We start from the raw sequence: 12403 nt of genomic DNA, 5'->3' as shown, positions 1-12403 counted from the left end.
TTCAATGAAACTTATGCCCACCTACTCACTCATTTCCAAGGTGAACAGTTGCATTAAGTGCCATGTATAGAAAGAGGAATAACCAGCAGAGGAAGGGAGGTGTTGATGCCCCTATATAGGACATTAGTGAGGCCATACTCGGGAGTATTGTGCTCAGTTTTGGAGGCTGTATCCATCTGTTGAAGGATATAAAAAGATTTGAAGTGATCTAGAGGAAGGCGACAAAAATGGTAAGGGGTTTGAACCAGAAATATGAGAAGAGACTGGAGGACCTAAATATGTATACTCTGGAGGAGAGGAGAGACAGTGGAGATATGATAGAGATGTTTAAATATATGAGAAGAGAAAATGGTAAAACTGGAGGGCATAATTTGAGGTTGCAGGAAAGAAGACTCAGGAGCAATGTTAGAAAATTCTTTTTCATGGAGATGGTGGAGAGGAAAACTGATGGAATTCAAAAAAGTGTGGGATAGAGACTCTAATTAGAAAATGAAGGATTTAAATTAAAGAACTAAGGCTGGTACTGGACAGACTTGAACAGTCTGTCTCTCATATGTGGTGATTTGGTGTAGGATGGGCTGGGGAGGGCATCAATAGGAACTCCACTAACTTGGAACATGAGGATGTTACTGGCCAGATTTTATGGTAGATATCCAGCAAACAGGATGGTTGGATAGGCTGGAGTGAGCTTGGATGGCAACTTCAGCATTTGGAACCTAGGACAATATCAGGTGGCCTTTACAGTCTATGACCCAGAAATATCAAAGAAGAGACAAGTTAATTTAATCATGTATTTTTAATGGGTATAACTAATGGGTAGACTGGATGGACCGTTCAGGTCTTTATCTACCATCATTTACTATGTCAGATTCTGTTTCTCATAGCTATAGCATGTCTTGTAGATATAATGTTGTGCAGGTATGTGAGAGGTAAAGAGGTGAGAAAACTACAATGTATTTTTGTGTTAGTCAAATATATTTTGGACGGTGACGGGTCAAAAGCGCGCGAGGACAAAGGCGCGCAGACAACTGAGCGCAGGGCTTAATCACGCCAAAGAAAAGCCGTATTTTAAAGGGCTCTGACGGGGAGTATGGGGGGGGGAACCCCCCACTCTACTTAATAGGGATCGCACTGCCTCACGCTGCCATGTTGGGGGGGGGGTCTAACCCCCCACATTATACTGAAAACTTAACTTTTTCCCTAAAAAATGGAAAAAGTTAAGTTTCCAGTATAATGAGGGGGGTTACAACCCCCCAAATCCCCCCCACAACACCAGCGCGATCTCTATTAAGTAAAGTGGGGGGGTTCCCCACCAACACCCCCCGTCGGAGCCCTTTAAAATACAGATTTTCTTCGGCACGATTAAGTCCTGCGCTCAGTTGTCTGCGCGCCTTTGTCCTCACGCGCTTTAGACTATGAACCATTTTGGACAGGGTTAGTGGGTTGTAGGATCAGAGCCAGTGAAAGGGTATTGGGTGCACTAGGCAAATATGGCTTGAGGCCCACCCTGTAGACACTGACTTGTTGCTCTCCACCCTTCTTTCTTCTAACACTTAAGGGCAGCATTGGAAAGATAGTCAAAATGCCTAGTATTGATTTAACCTCTTCACTGTAGCTAGTGACTGGGAATTTTATGTTTTGATCAGCACATTCAATAATTTTGAAAAGTTGGTTCCTGTGAACAATTGTAGAGTTTCACTAAAAAAAGGGGTTATCCAAAAGAGTGGCCTACAGGTATTAATAGGAGTTAGCCGCCTTGCACCATTTTATTAATTCTATAGTTGAGAATGAGAATGGACAGCTAGAAATACTTTCAAGGTGCTCTGACAAATATATGTTCCTCTGATACATTTCCTTCTTCCCCATGTGGTCAGAGGTTCAGTTCAAAGATCAAGGAACTTTTGCTTATGTAACTCCTTCCTTGCACTGCCTAACTTAGAAAATGCCCATTAAATGTGCAAGCAAACAAATGAGTGTTAGGGAAGCCATGGCGACAAGATCACTGCCTGAATTGGGGTGAAAGGTCCCATCAACAGTCCAGCAACCATCTTCCGGCTCTGGAGTGAATGTGGCAGGCACTATAACATTATCAATTTGCACATCTGGCACATTTTCCTGTATCCAGCTTGCGTAGACACTGGTCAGCGTATAGACACCAGGACGATTCTGGGCACCACACTTGTCTCCCCAGCTGATCATGCCTACCTGGTACCAGGTATCTTGAACTTGGCATGAAAGAGGACCTCCGGAATCACCCTAACAAATAAAGACAAAAGTTAGTTTTAAAATCATTAACAATACATTGAAATACAATTGTGAACCTGGAATACAATTGCTTTCTATCCTAGGCTGATTTCTTTTTCTTTAATTGGACAGCATATTTATTCTGTTCTGCCTTTTTGGGTTTTCTCTCTTCCCTTTATTTGTTTTATGGTGCTGACTTCAACAGCTCCTGACTAGAAAGCTTCTGAGGACAGTGGCATAACTTCAAATTCAGGGCTTCTAAAGCAGCAATTTTAGAAAGGGTCCTCAAAATAAGTGGTCTTTCTCAGATGAAACTAGAATGGAAGCCAGTTGCCAAAATGCAGCCTAAATTGAAGGATGAGATTGGTGCCCTCTTCCCCCAAGAAACATAAAATGGGAGGGTCTCATCAGAGCTTCTGTCAGGAAGCAGAGACTCTCTTTACTCTGGGACCAATGGCGAAAACTTGCAATAGAGCCTTACACCTGCATTTAACATATAGATAACTAATGCAAGAGTAATGCTAAGGCTTTCCTCCCCAATGCAGTAACCAAATAGTATGCAAGTAGACCTAGTACAAAAAAGTGCATGAACATGAGAGAATGCACCAGATATATGCCCGCCCACATGGGTCTCCATGTGTCACTAGTGCAGACTGAATGTTCCTCATTGCATCCTCTCCTCAGTCATTCTGACCCACATACTCTGCACTCCTGACTCCTACCAATGTACCTAGTGGCCTGCAGCCCCTAGACTAGACATGGGCAACTCCGGTCCTCGAGGGCCAGAATCCAATCGGGTTTTCAGGATTTCCCCAATGAATATGCATGAGATCTATTTGCATGCACTGTTTTCAATGCATATTCATTGGGGAAATCCTGAAAACCCAATTGGATTCCAGCCTTTGAGGACCGGAGTTGCCCATGTCTGCTCTAGACCCTCAATTCCTCATCCTGAAAATTTTCTCTGGTGACCCAAATGGCTCCTCCGCACCTGCTCCCACTCCCACAAATATGTATGCTGGGGGTCCAGGCAGACCCTTTCCTTCCCCTCAGAATCTCACCCCAGTCCATCAGAAACCCACTGCACACCTCCCAATGTTGGAATGCTGGAGTGTTGACTACTTTTGAAAAATGGCAGTTTCTAACCCTGAGTTGCACCTGAGTTGTCATAAAAATCCAGCATTTTACATTGGGACCAATTTTTTTGCTGAGTCCTTTCTATGCAATTTGCATACCAGTCCACTATGCTGGAGTGAGGAAAAACTAGTATGAGAAAACCTTGAGCAAACTGCTGTGCTAAATCATAATGCTGTGTACTGATCAGCCCCCTCAAAATAGCAATCAGATCTGGCTGCCTTAAGAAAAACCCATAATCAACAGGCAAACAAAATTGCCATGCTGTTTTTATGCAGCATAAAGCATGGTAGTTTAATGATGCAATCCAAAACTCTAATGTAAAAGCCATAGGATAGGAGGCTATCTTCTGTTGTGGATTTAGGATCTGGTAAAAAAAAAAATAAAAAGGATACACAATGGTCAAATGGTCAGCTCTCTAAATTGAGGAATGTGAATAGTGGAGTGCTACAATGATCTGTTCTGGGAAAGGTGCTGTTTAATATTTACAGTATAATGATCTGGAAATAGGAACAAAACTTCAAAGCTGCTAAATTACATGTGGACTGCAAGAAATTGCAGGAAGAGGACCTTGTCAATTGGATGTCTAGGCATCCGAATGGCAGATGAAATTGAGCATGAACAAGTGCCTAGTGATGTACACTGGGAAGAATAACCCAAATTATAGCTACATGATGCTAGGTTCCATATTTAGAATCACAATTGAGGAAAAGGATTTTGATGCCATCATGGACAATGCAATGACAAATCCCCCCTCCCCAACCTCCCCCCCCCCAGCAATATAGTGCTTAGAGTTATTAGGAAAGGAATAGAGAATAAAACAAAGAAATTCTAATGTTTCAATCCATCAATCCAGTGGTAAAAGGAAGCAGGGGAGACCAAAGGCCCATTGATTGGATACCATCAAAAATAACACGGGAATGAACATCAAGCAATTGGGAAGCATGGCGAGGCTGGTCTACCGTGTATCCAAGAGTCGGACACAACTGGATAGTAGTATCCCAGGATGTAGAAGGAGGAGGCTAAGCCCCTGATTGGCTCAGACACCTAAGGCTCCTTCCTGTGGGAGGGACCTTAGGCATCTGAACCAATCAGGGCCTTAGGCCCCTCCCTGTGCATCCCAGGATGCACTGGGAAAGGGAAGATCTGTGAGCAGGAGGGACTGGGTATCCCTCCTGCTGTCCACTGTGTCAACAGATACAGAGGAGATTCGGGGGTGGGGGGCATCCGCTTGCAGGAGGGCGTGGGCTTCCCTCCTGCTAATTTTTATTTTAGGAAAGGGAGTGGGGAAGGATAAATCTCATTGTTCACCTGGTGCCCAATCTTTCCCTTTCACCCCCCCACCCCATGACTTTTGTGCATCACCTCCTTCTCCTATTACTGACTTTTCCCAGTCTCTCTCTTCACCCCAAACCACTGAATCCCCCCACCACCACCCACATCATTCACTTTTTGAATTCACAACCTCACCCTCTCTTTTGTCTTCCACTGTCTTCTCAGCCCTAAAGCGTTAACACTTTCTCCCTCTCATCCAGCCATCCCCACTTTCCCTGTGTACATCTCAACCAAGGCATGGCCCCCCATGCCTCTCCCACACTCACCCATATTCTCTTACTTCTCTTGTTCTCTGCCGGGGTTATCAATCCTGGTTCTCCCAATCAACCCTCACTCTACTTATGTGGGTTGTATTCCTATTTCTGTCCTCTCCCCTCCTCTCTACCTTTTTCATGCACCCTATGGAATGCCTGTTCTGTCTCTAACACGTTTACCTTCATCCATGACCTTTTTATTTCTTGAACTCTCCACTTGCTGGCACTAACTGAGATCTTGATCTGCCCTGAAGATCCTGCTTCAGCTGCCACCCTGTGTCATGGAAACTACCTTTTCTCACATAAACCTCACCCAGTTGGTTGTAGAGATGGTGTTGGGCTCTTACTCTCGCCATCTTGTAGATATCAACCCCTCCTTCCATCTCAGTCTCACTGTTTTCCCTCCTGTGTAGTCCTCTCCATCCATCTATTCACTTCTCTCTACCCCTCCAAGTAGCAGTCATTTACCAACCCCCTGATAAGTCTTTCTCTTCTTTCAGCACCAATTTTGACTACTGGCTCTCCTTTCTCAAACCCTCATCTCTTCCCTTATCCTTGGTGACGTTAACATCCATGCTGATGACCCTCTGACTCCTACATCTCCAGGTTTCTCGCTCTAACATACTCATTCAGGCCCCGATGCTCTAAGCTTTAACAATGCCTTTAACAATCGATGCTAAACCAGATATTACCAGTTTAGCATAGAAGTAATTCAGCTACCAATGCACAAATTGGCTAATCGTGGTCTTTTCCGTGCTTGTAGCAGACTCTGATAACTGTTTCAAAATGTATTAAAATGAGCATTTCAGGTGATGCTCATACATTGCCTGATGAGGCAAAAAATAAAGTGCCGGCCTTTAATGCTAAAAATTTAACAACAGGTCTGGAGGTGCCAGTAGCATTGATAATGTAATGTAATGTAATATGCAAGCCTCCCTTCCAAACCCCGATGATGTTTCCCTTCTGACGACCCCGGTACCAAAATAGAGGCAGGGGGTATGCCCACTCCCTCCTACCACTGCCACGACCCCCCCTGCCAAACTTACTCCCCCCCCCCAATTTCCCAACCAACCCCTCCCCTATTGCCCTTCCTAAAAATAAAAATAAAAAATTGGCAGGAGGGATGCCCCCTGCCATCCCTGAACCTCCCCCATACCTAAAAACCAGATCATAGCAGAAGGAATCCCTCCTGCCCAATCCCTCCTGCTTGCAGGCCTACCACTCCAAAATAGCGGGCCTTCCCCTTTCCCGGTGCATCCTGGGATGCACCAGAAGGAGTCTAAGGTCCTGACTGCCTCAGACGCCTAAGCCCCCTAAGGTGGTAACAAGAGAACAGCTTGTACAAGGTATTTTATCTATACCCTGAGGCAGCATTAAACGCAAAATGCTGACCATTGTTGCTGGGACTGATCGTCTTCTGTACAGAAAAGCTCTTTTGTTCTTATTTGCACTTTTAGGTGTTTGTTTGCATTGCACAAAGAACCATTTGAGTGCAAGAGATATTTTTTTTTTGTGCCTGTGAGGTTTTTTCACCCTTTAAGTCCTACCATTGATGATGAAAACAGTAGAGGTTGGGTTCTGAGGCTTTTTTCTCCCTCTTCATTTTTAAAGTTGCTTGTTTGTTTAGGGATCTTTGACTTAGGGCTCCTTTTATAAAGCTGTGTTAGCGGTTTTAGTGCATGCTTAGCACGTACTAAACTGCCCCGCGCGCTAGACGCTAACACCAGCATTGAGTTTCAAGTTTAATAATTGTTAGTTCTAGCCGCGTAGCGTGGGTTTAGCATGCACTAAAAATGCTATCGCAGCTTTGTAAAAGGAGCCCTTAATGTTTGAAGTCATTTACCTATATGCTTGTTGGGTTTTTGTATAGAAAAGTATAGTTATTAAATACAGACATTACAATTGAACACTTTATCTTTTGGGGCCATTGGAATGGAATAAATTGCCTACTGAGGTGTAACAAAAAATTACGGTGGTTTTAGAAAACAGGTAAAAAAAATTTTTGACAGGCTTTCTATTCTTTGTTAAATTTTTGAGGCCTTCTTTATTATCTTAATCACTATACCCCCCCTTTTACAAAACCATAATAGTGGGTTTTAGCACAAGTCGGCATACTGAATGTTCTGCTGCTCCCGACACTCATATTGTTCCTATGAGCATTAGGAACAGCACAGAGCATTCAGCACACCGGCCTGTGCTAAAAACCGCTATTGCGGTTTTGTAAAGGGGGCTATATTTTTAATCTTATTTTTAATTCTGAATGTTTATTTTTTGCAGTTATTGTGTATTGTATGTATTTTGTGTTTTTGTTTTAGGATTGGTTTTATGTTTTGTTTTATTGTGATTTATTTATATCATGATTTTATTATATATGTTTATTTTGTGCCTCGCATAGAACTGAGGAGAGGCAGGTTATGACTATTTTAAATGAACAAGCTCAATGCAAGAAAACCAGAGATAGTGGTAAAAGTGAAAACAGGAGAATGGCACTGCTAGACATATCAGTGTCAAGTAATTATTCTATGCCACTATGTGGAGAAAGAGAAGATCTTCAAGTACCAAACAATACAGTCACAAATCAAGAAAATGTAGCAGAAAGATACTGAAATATTTCCTTTTGTGCCGAGTGTCACAGGTTTGATAAAAAGTAATTTCACCTTGAAAGTTGCCTATACATATTATATCTTACTAGTCTTTAAGCCCGTTACATTAACGGGTGCTAGAATAGATGTGTGTGTCTTTCTTTCTTTCTCTCTCCTTGGCCGCTTTCTGTCTCTCTTTCCTCAGCTGTCCACCATCACCCCTTGCCTATTCCACTTGTCCAGCAGTAGGCCTTCTCCCTTCCTTTTACCTCCCCCTATCCAGCAGCACTCCTTACCTGCTCCCCCTGTCCCTCTTCCCTGCTCCCCCTGTCCAGCAGCACTTCTTACCTGCTCCCCTGTCCCTCTTCCCTGCTCCCCCTGTCCAGCAGCACTTCTTACCTGCTCCCCTGTTCCTCTTCCCTGCTCCCCCTGTCCAGCAGCACTCCTTACTTTCTCCCCTGACCCTCTTCCCTGCTCCCCCTGCCCAGCAGCACTCCTTACTTTCTCCCCCTGACCCACTTCCCTGTTCCCCCTGTCCAGCAGCACTCCTTACCTGCTCCCCCTGTCCAGCATGCGGCTCCTCTTTTTTAAAACAGCCTACCGGCTGTAACGAACCTCGCAGGCCGCTCTGCCGCTCTGCACCTCGGTAGCACGTTTCCTGTGACACGATACCATGCATCAGTAGGAACGTGCTATCGAGGTGCACAGTGGCCTGCAAGGTTTGCTACAGCTGGCGATCACAGATGAAGCAGCAGCGGTTGGTGAATGAGGGCGGGAGGGGGGAGTTGCCAGCGTGTCCCCTGCCTCCATGTTCTCCCTGCCTCTGTGTTTGAAAATCGAATTCTGCACAGAAGCACACCTCACGGAGGCAGGATACATAAAACCCTAAGTGCGCTTGTGCGCTTAGGGTTTTATTATAGAGGATTATTGTTCTTCCCCATACACATATATACCAATCCCCATACCCCTTCCACAAACCCACCCAGCCAACCACACCTCCACCACATACGCACATCTACCCACCCCACACTCACCTACACACATCTTTTCACACCCAACCACAAATATATGCAGGTCTTATGTAAAATGTGACCCATTTTCTAACAAATCTACATGAAAGAAGGGTTTAGACACCAAGAGAAACAACTTCTATCCTGTTCAAATTAGAATTAATCTTGCTTAAAATAAATGCCATTCTTTAGTTCAACAGAAAAGGAAATTGTGGGGTTTGAGATAGACTATTTATAGAGAAAAAAAAGATTTGTTCTCCCAAACTGACAGTTTTATATTACTTAACAAATATAAATGACTCCCCCCCCCCCAAGACGCGCCATACTGAAAGCTCCGGGGGAAGCTGTCCTCCTTTCCCTCGGTGCCGGTGTTGCGCTGAGGGGGGGGGGAGGCGTCTGCTTCTGTCTCCTGCATTCTCAGCGCTCCCTTCTGGAAGTAGCGACTCCGACCTTGCACAAAACTTCCTCAGCGGATCCCAGTTGTTTAAAGTAGTGTGGCCCTCCCCCTCCTCCCTTCCCGCCGAGAGTTCACGTGTGCAGCACTCTCCACACGCTGCTTCGGGGCCTTGTACTGCCCTGATTTACTCTGGCACGTCCCTGCACACGCTGCTTGAATTGGTGTTTGGAGTCGGCCCGTGAAGAAAGTAGCAGCTGGAGTTTTTTTTCTGCGCTTCCCTTCCCGCCCCTTGAGGTGTCACCGCGGTTCCTCTCGATCCCCGCCAGCGTCGGAAGCCTTCTCCGACGCTGGTGCGGCTCGTGAGAGGAGCCGACAGGAGAGCAAGATGACCAGCGCTGGGGTCCAGTCCTTCTGGTGAGTGTAGGTAAGTGCTGGGGATTTGTGCATGCGCACTCCTGCGGCCACAGACCTACTGATCACGGAAGCACACCGATAGGAGTGCGCATACGTGACTAGCTTTTTATTATATAGGATGAACCCTAGAAAGAAGCTTTCATTGGCAGGATGCAAGTATTACATTGAAAGTTAGCAGTAAATGTGAAGACTGAGATCATACTTAAGATGACCATTTATTTTTTTTCATTAAAACGGGACATCTATTTAATTGGCAGTCCCCTAATCCCACCCCCAATTTCTTCCATTCACTTTTCATTAATTCATAATGGTAACCATAAAATAAAAAAAACCAACAATGCACACTATACACAGAGAAAATGTTAATTATCATTTACATTTGTGGGATTTTCAAAGATGTCAAGGCAGATGACTTTAAAATATGCAATGTCACCTCAGTAACTATAGAAAAATAGACAAATATAGTGCAAAATATAGACAGCAGATATAAATTCTCAAAACTGACACATTTGATCACTAAATTGAAAATAAAATCATTTTTCCTACCTTTGCGGTCTGAGAGCCGGGCAAGCAGCAGCAGAGAGCCGGGAAGCAGGAGAGAGAGTCGGGAGAAGAGTAAAAAGTAAAGAGGAGAGGACAGAGGCGGAGGAGAGTGAGGGGCAGTGGCGAGAGGTAGCTCCGCTACCCCTCCAACGTCAGAAGAACTCAGATCCTGAGCTCCACCTTAAAGGGGGGGGGGGGGGAAAGCCTTAGCCTTAGCGAGAACGCCTTTGCAAAGGGCCTTAAGGAGGAAAGAGTCACTGCAAAGCAGAGCAGAGAGCAACCATAGCAGACACAGAGGACACACAAGCAAGCAGAGCAGAGGGCAACCACAGCAGACACAGAGGACGCACAAGCAAGCAGAGAGAAGCCACTTCAGATAGCGGACAGCAATGGAAGTAGCAGAGTGAAGCAGGATGTTGAGCTACCCAGTTTTCTGCACCGTTTGCCATATGTATGACTATCTCCCCTCTGTGAGGCGGTTTTATATATGCACTCGATGCGAAGAACTGGAGGGCCTGAAGAAACAAGTTAGATTCCTGGAAGGCAGAATACTGGAACTAGAAGCACTTCGAGCAGTGGAGGAGGAGGACAGAGAGGCAGAATACTTCAAGACAGAGGAAACCATTGAGGAAGAATTCCAGGAGTTAGAAAAGTTAATCGAGGAGGCATACAGTGGAAAAGCCAAGATTCACCCAAAGTGAGTGAGGACCACCTGGAGGACAATCACAAGGAAGAAATGGGTGACACAGCAGCGACACCTGGACACAGCGGAGGGAACCCACAGGAAGACGAGTCCAGTGTAAGCCAATGTCAGGATGAGGGAAGATGGAAGTGCACAGAGAACACGGACCTACGACTGGAGAGATGGACATACACTGGGGACATGTACCTGCAGCTGGAGAGACAAGAGAAGACAGAGAGGACAGCGATCATTGTGGGGGACTCCATCATAAGAAAAGTCGACAGCCACATAGTGGGAGGAAGACAGGATCGGCTGGTGACCTGCCTACCGTGAGCCAAGATAGAAGACATAGTGAGCCACATCGACAGGATCATCGATAGCGTGGAAGAGGAAGATACTGCGGTGGTGATCCATGTGGGGACAAACAACGTGAGCAACAGGAACTACAGCAGGAAAAGGCTGAAGGACCAGTTTCTGATGCTAGGAAGGAAGCTGAAGACCAGAACATCGAGGGTAGCATTCTAAGAAATCCTGCCGGTACCCAGGGCTGATGAGAAGAGGCAGATGGAGCTGCAAGCAGCAAATGCGTTGATGAGGCGCTGGTGTGAGGAAGAAGGATTCCACTTCATGCACAACTGGATGCTATTCAGGAAGGATGGACTCCACTTCAGCAGAGACGGAACGAGACTACTTGCAAGTAACATCAAGAGAGAAATTGAGAAGTTTTTAAACTGGGAAGAAGGGGAAAGTTGACAAGTCGACCAAGAGTCAATGGTTTGGGAACTGGTATACCCAGAGGATACCGTGTAGGAAGATAGCGGTGAAGACTCACCAGATCATAGGCAAGACAGAAATCCTGACGGATCAAAAGGGACACAAGAAGGAAGGAAATGCAAGAAAGTAACAGGCTGCAAACTCAAGTGTATGTAAATGAACACAAGGAGCCTAAGGAATAAGACGGGGGAACTGGAAGTTATGGCACAAAAAGATAGCCTTGACATCATTGGCATCATGGAAATATGGTAGAACGAGGAAAACGTCTGGGATACTGTGCTACTGGGATACAAGATATACCACAAAGACAAAATGGGTCAAAAAGGTGGGGGGTATTGCCCTGTACGTGACCTGGTCAACATTGTATATCTGGATTTTCAGAAAGCGTTCAAGGTTCCACATGAACGATTACTTTGAAATATTGCGAGCCATGGAATCAAAGGTGAAATACTCACGTGGATTAAAAACTGGCTGGCGGATAGGAAACAGAGAGTGGGGGTAAATGGACAATACTTGGACTGGAAAAGCGTCACGAGTGGAGTGCCACAGGGTTCGGTGTTTGGACCCATGCTCTTCAACATATTTATAAACGATCTGGAAATTGGTACGACCAGGGCAGGATTAATTCGTCGAGGGCCCCTGGGCACACAAATACACTGGGCCCCCTGCCCCACCCCACCCCACCATGCTCCCAGGCAGAAACAGGAAGCTGCATCAGAGGGAAGCTTTGGGCAAGCAGCACCGCTTGCACAGTTACAGTTCCCGTTGCCTTTCTTACCCGTGTTGCTTGCTTGTCTTACTTTCCGTTGATGAGGGGGGGCCCGAGTTGCCAATAGATGCTGGAGGGGCCCATCGCCGTTTGGAAAAAAACAATGTTGATGCCCTCCTTCATCGGGCCCCCCTGACCATTTTGGGTCCTAGGCACATGCCTACTTGGCCTATTGGCTAATCCTGCCCTGGGTACGACGAGTGAGATGATTAAATTTGTAGACGACACAAAGTTATTCAGAGTAGTGATGACGCAAGAGGATTGT

At 45.5% G+C, this 12403-nt stretch overlaps 1 protein-coding gene across 1 annotated transcript in view; it reads right to left on the bottom strand.

The window, feature by feature from the left end:
* Positions 1-1343: 1343 nt before the first annotated feature.
* The window catches only part of PRSS8 (serine protease 8), a 158663-nt gene continuing 147603 nt past the window's right edge, over positions 1344-12403 (bottom strand). The window contains exon 6 of the mRNA XM_033944009.1: positions 1344-2256. Coding sequence (XP_033799900.1) covers positions 1936-2256 — 321 coding nt within the window. The 3' untranslated portion in view covers positions 1344-1935. The remainder of the gene's footprint in view (positions 2257-12403) is intronic.

The sequence above is a fragment of the Geotrypetes seraphini genome, chromosome 5 (assembly GCF_902459505.1).
Source record: "Geotrypetes seraphini chromosome 5, aGeoSer1.1, whole genome shotgun sequence".
NCBI classification, from domain to species: Eukaryota; Metazoa; Chordata; class Amphibia; order Gymnophiona; family Dermophiidae; genus Geotrypetes; species Geotrypetes seraphini.
The sequence above is the reverse complement of the archived record's forward strand: the minus strand, read 5'-3'. Positions and strand labels throughout refer to the sequence as shown.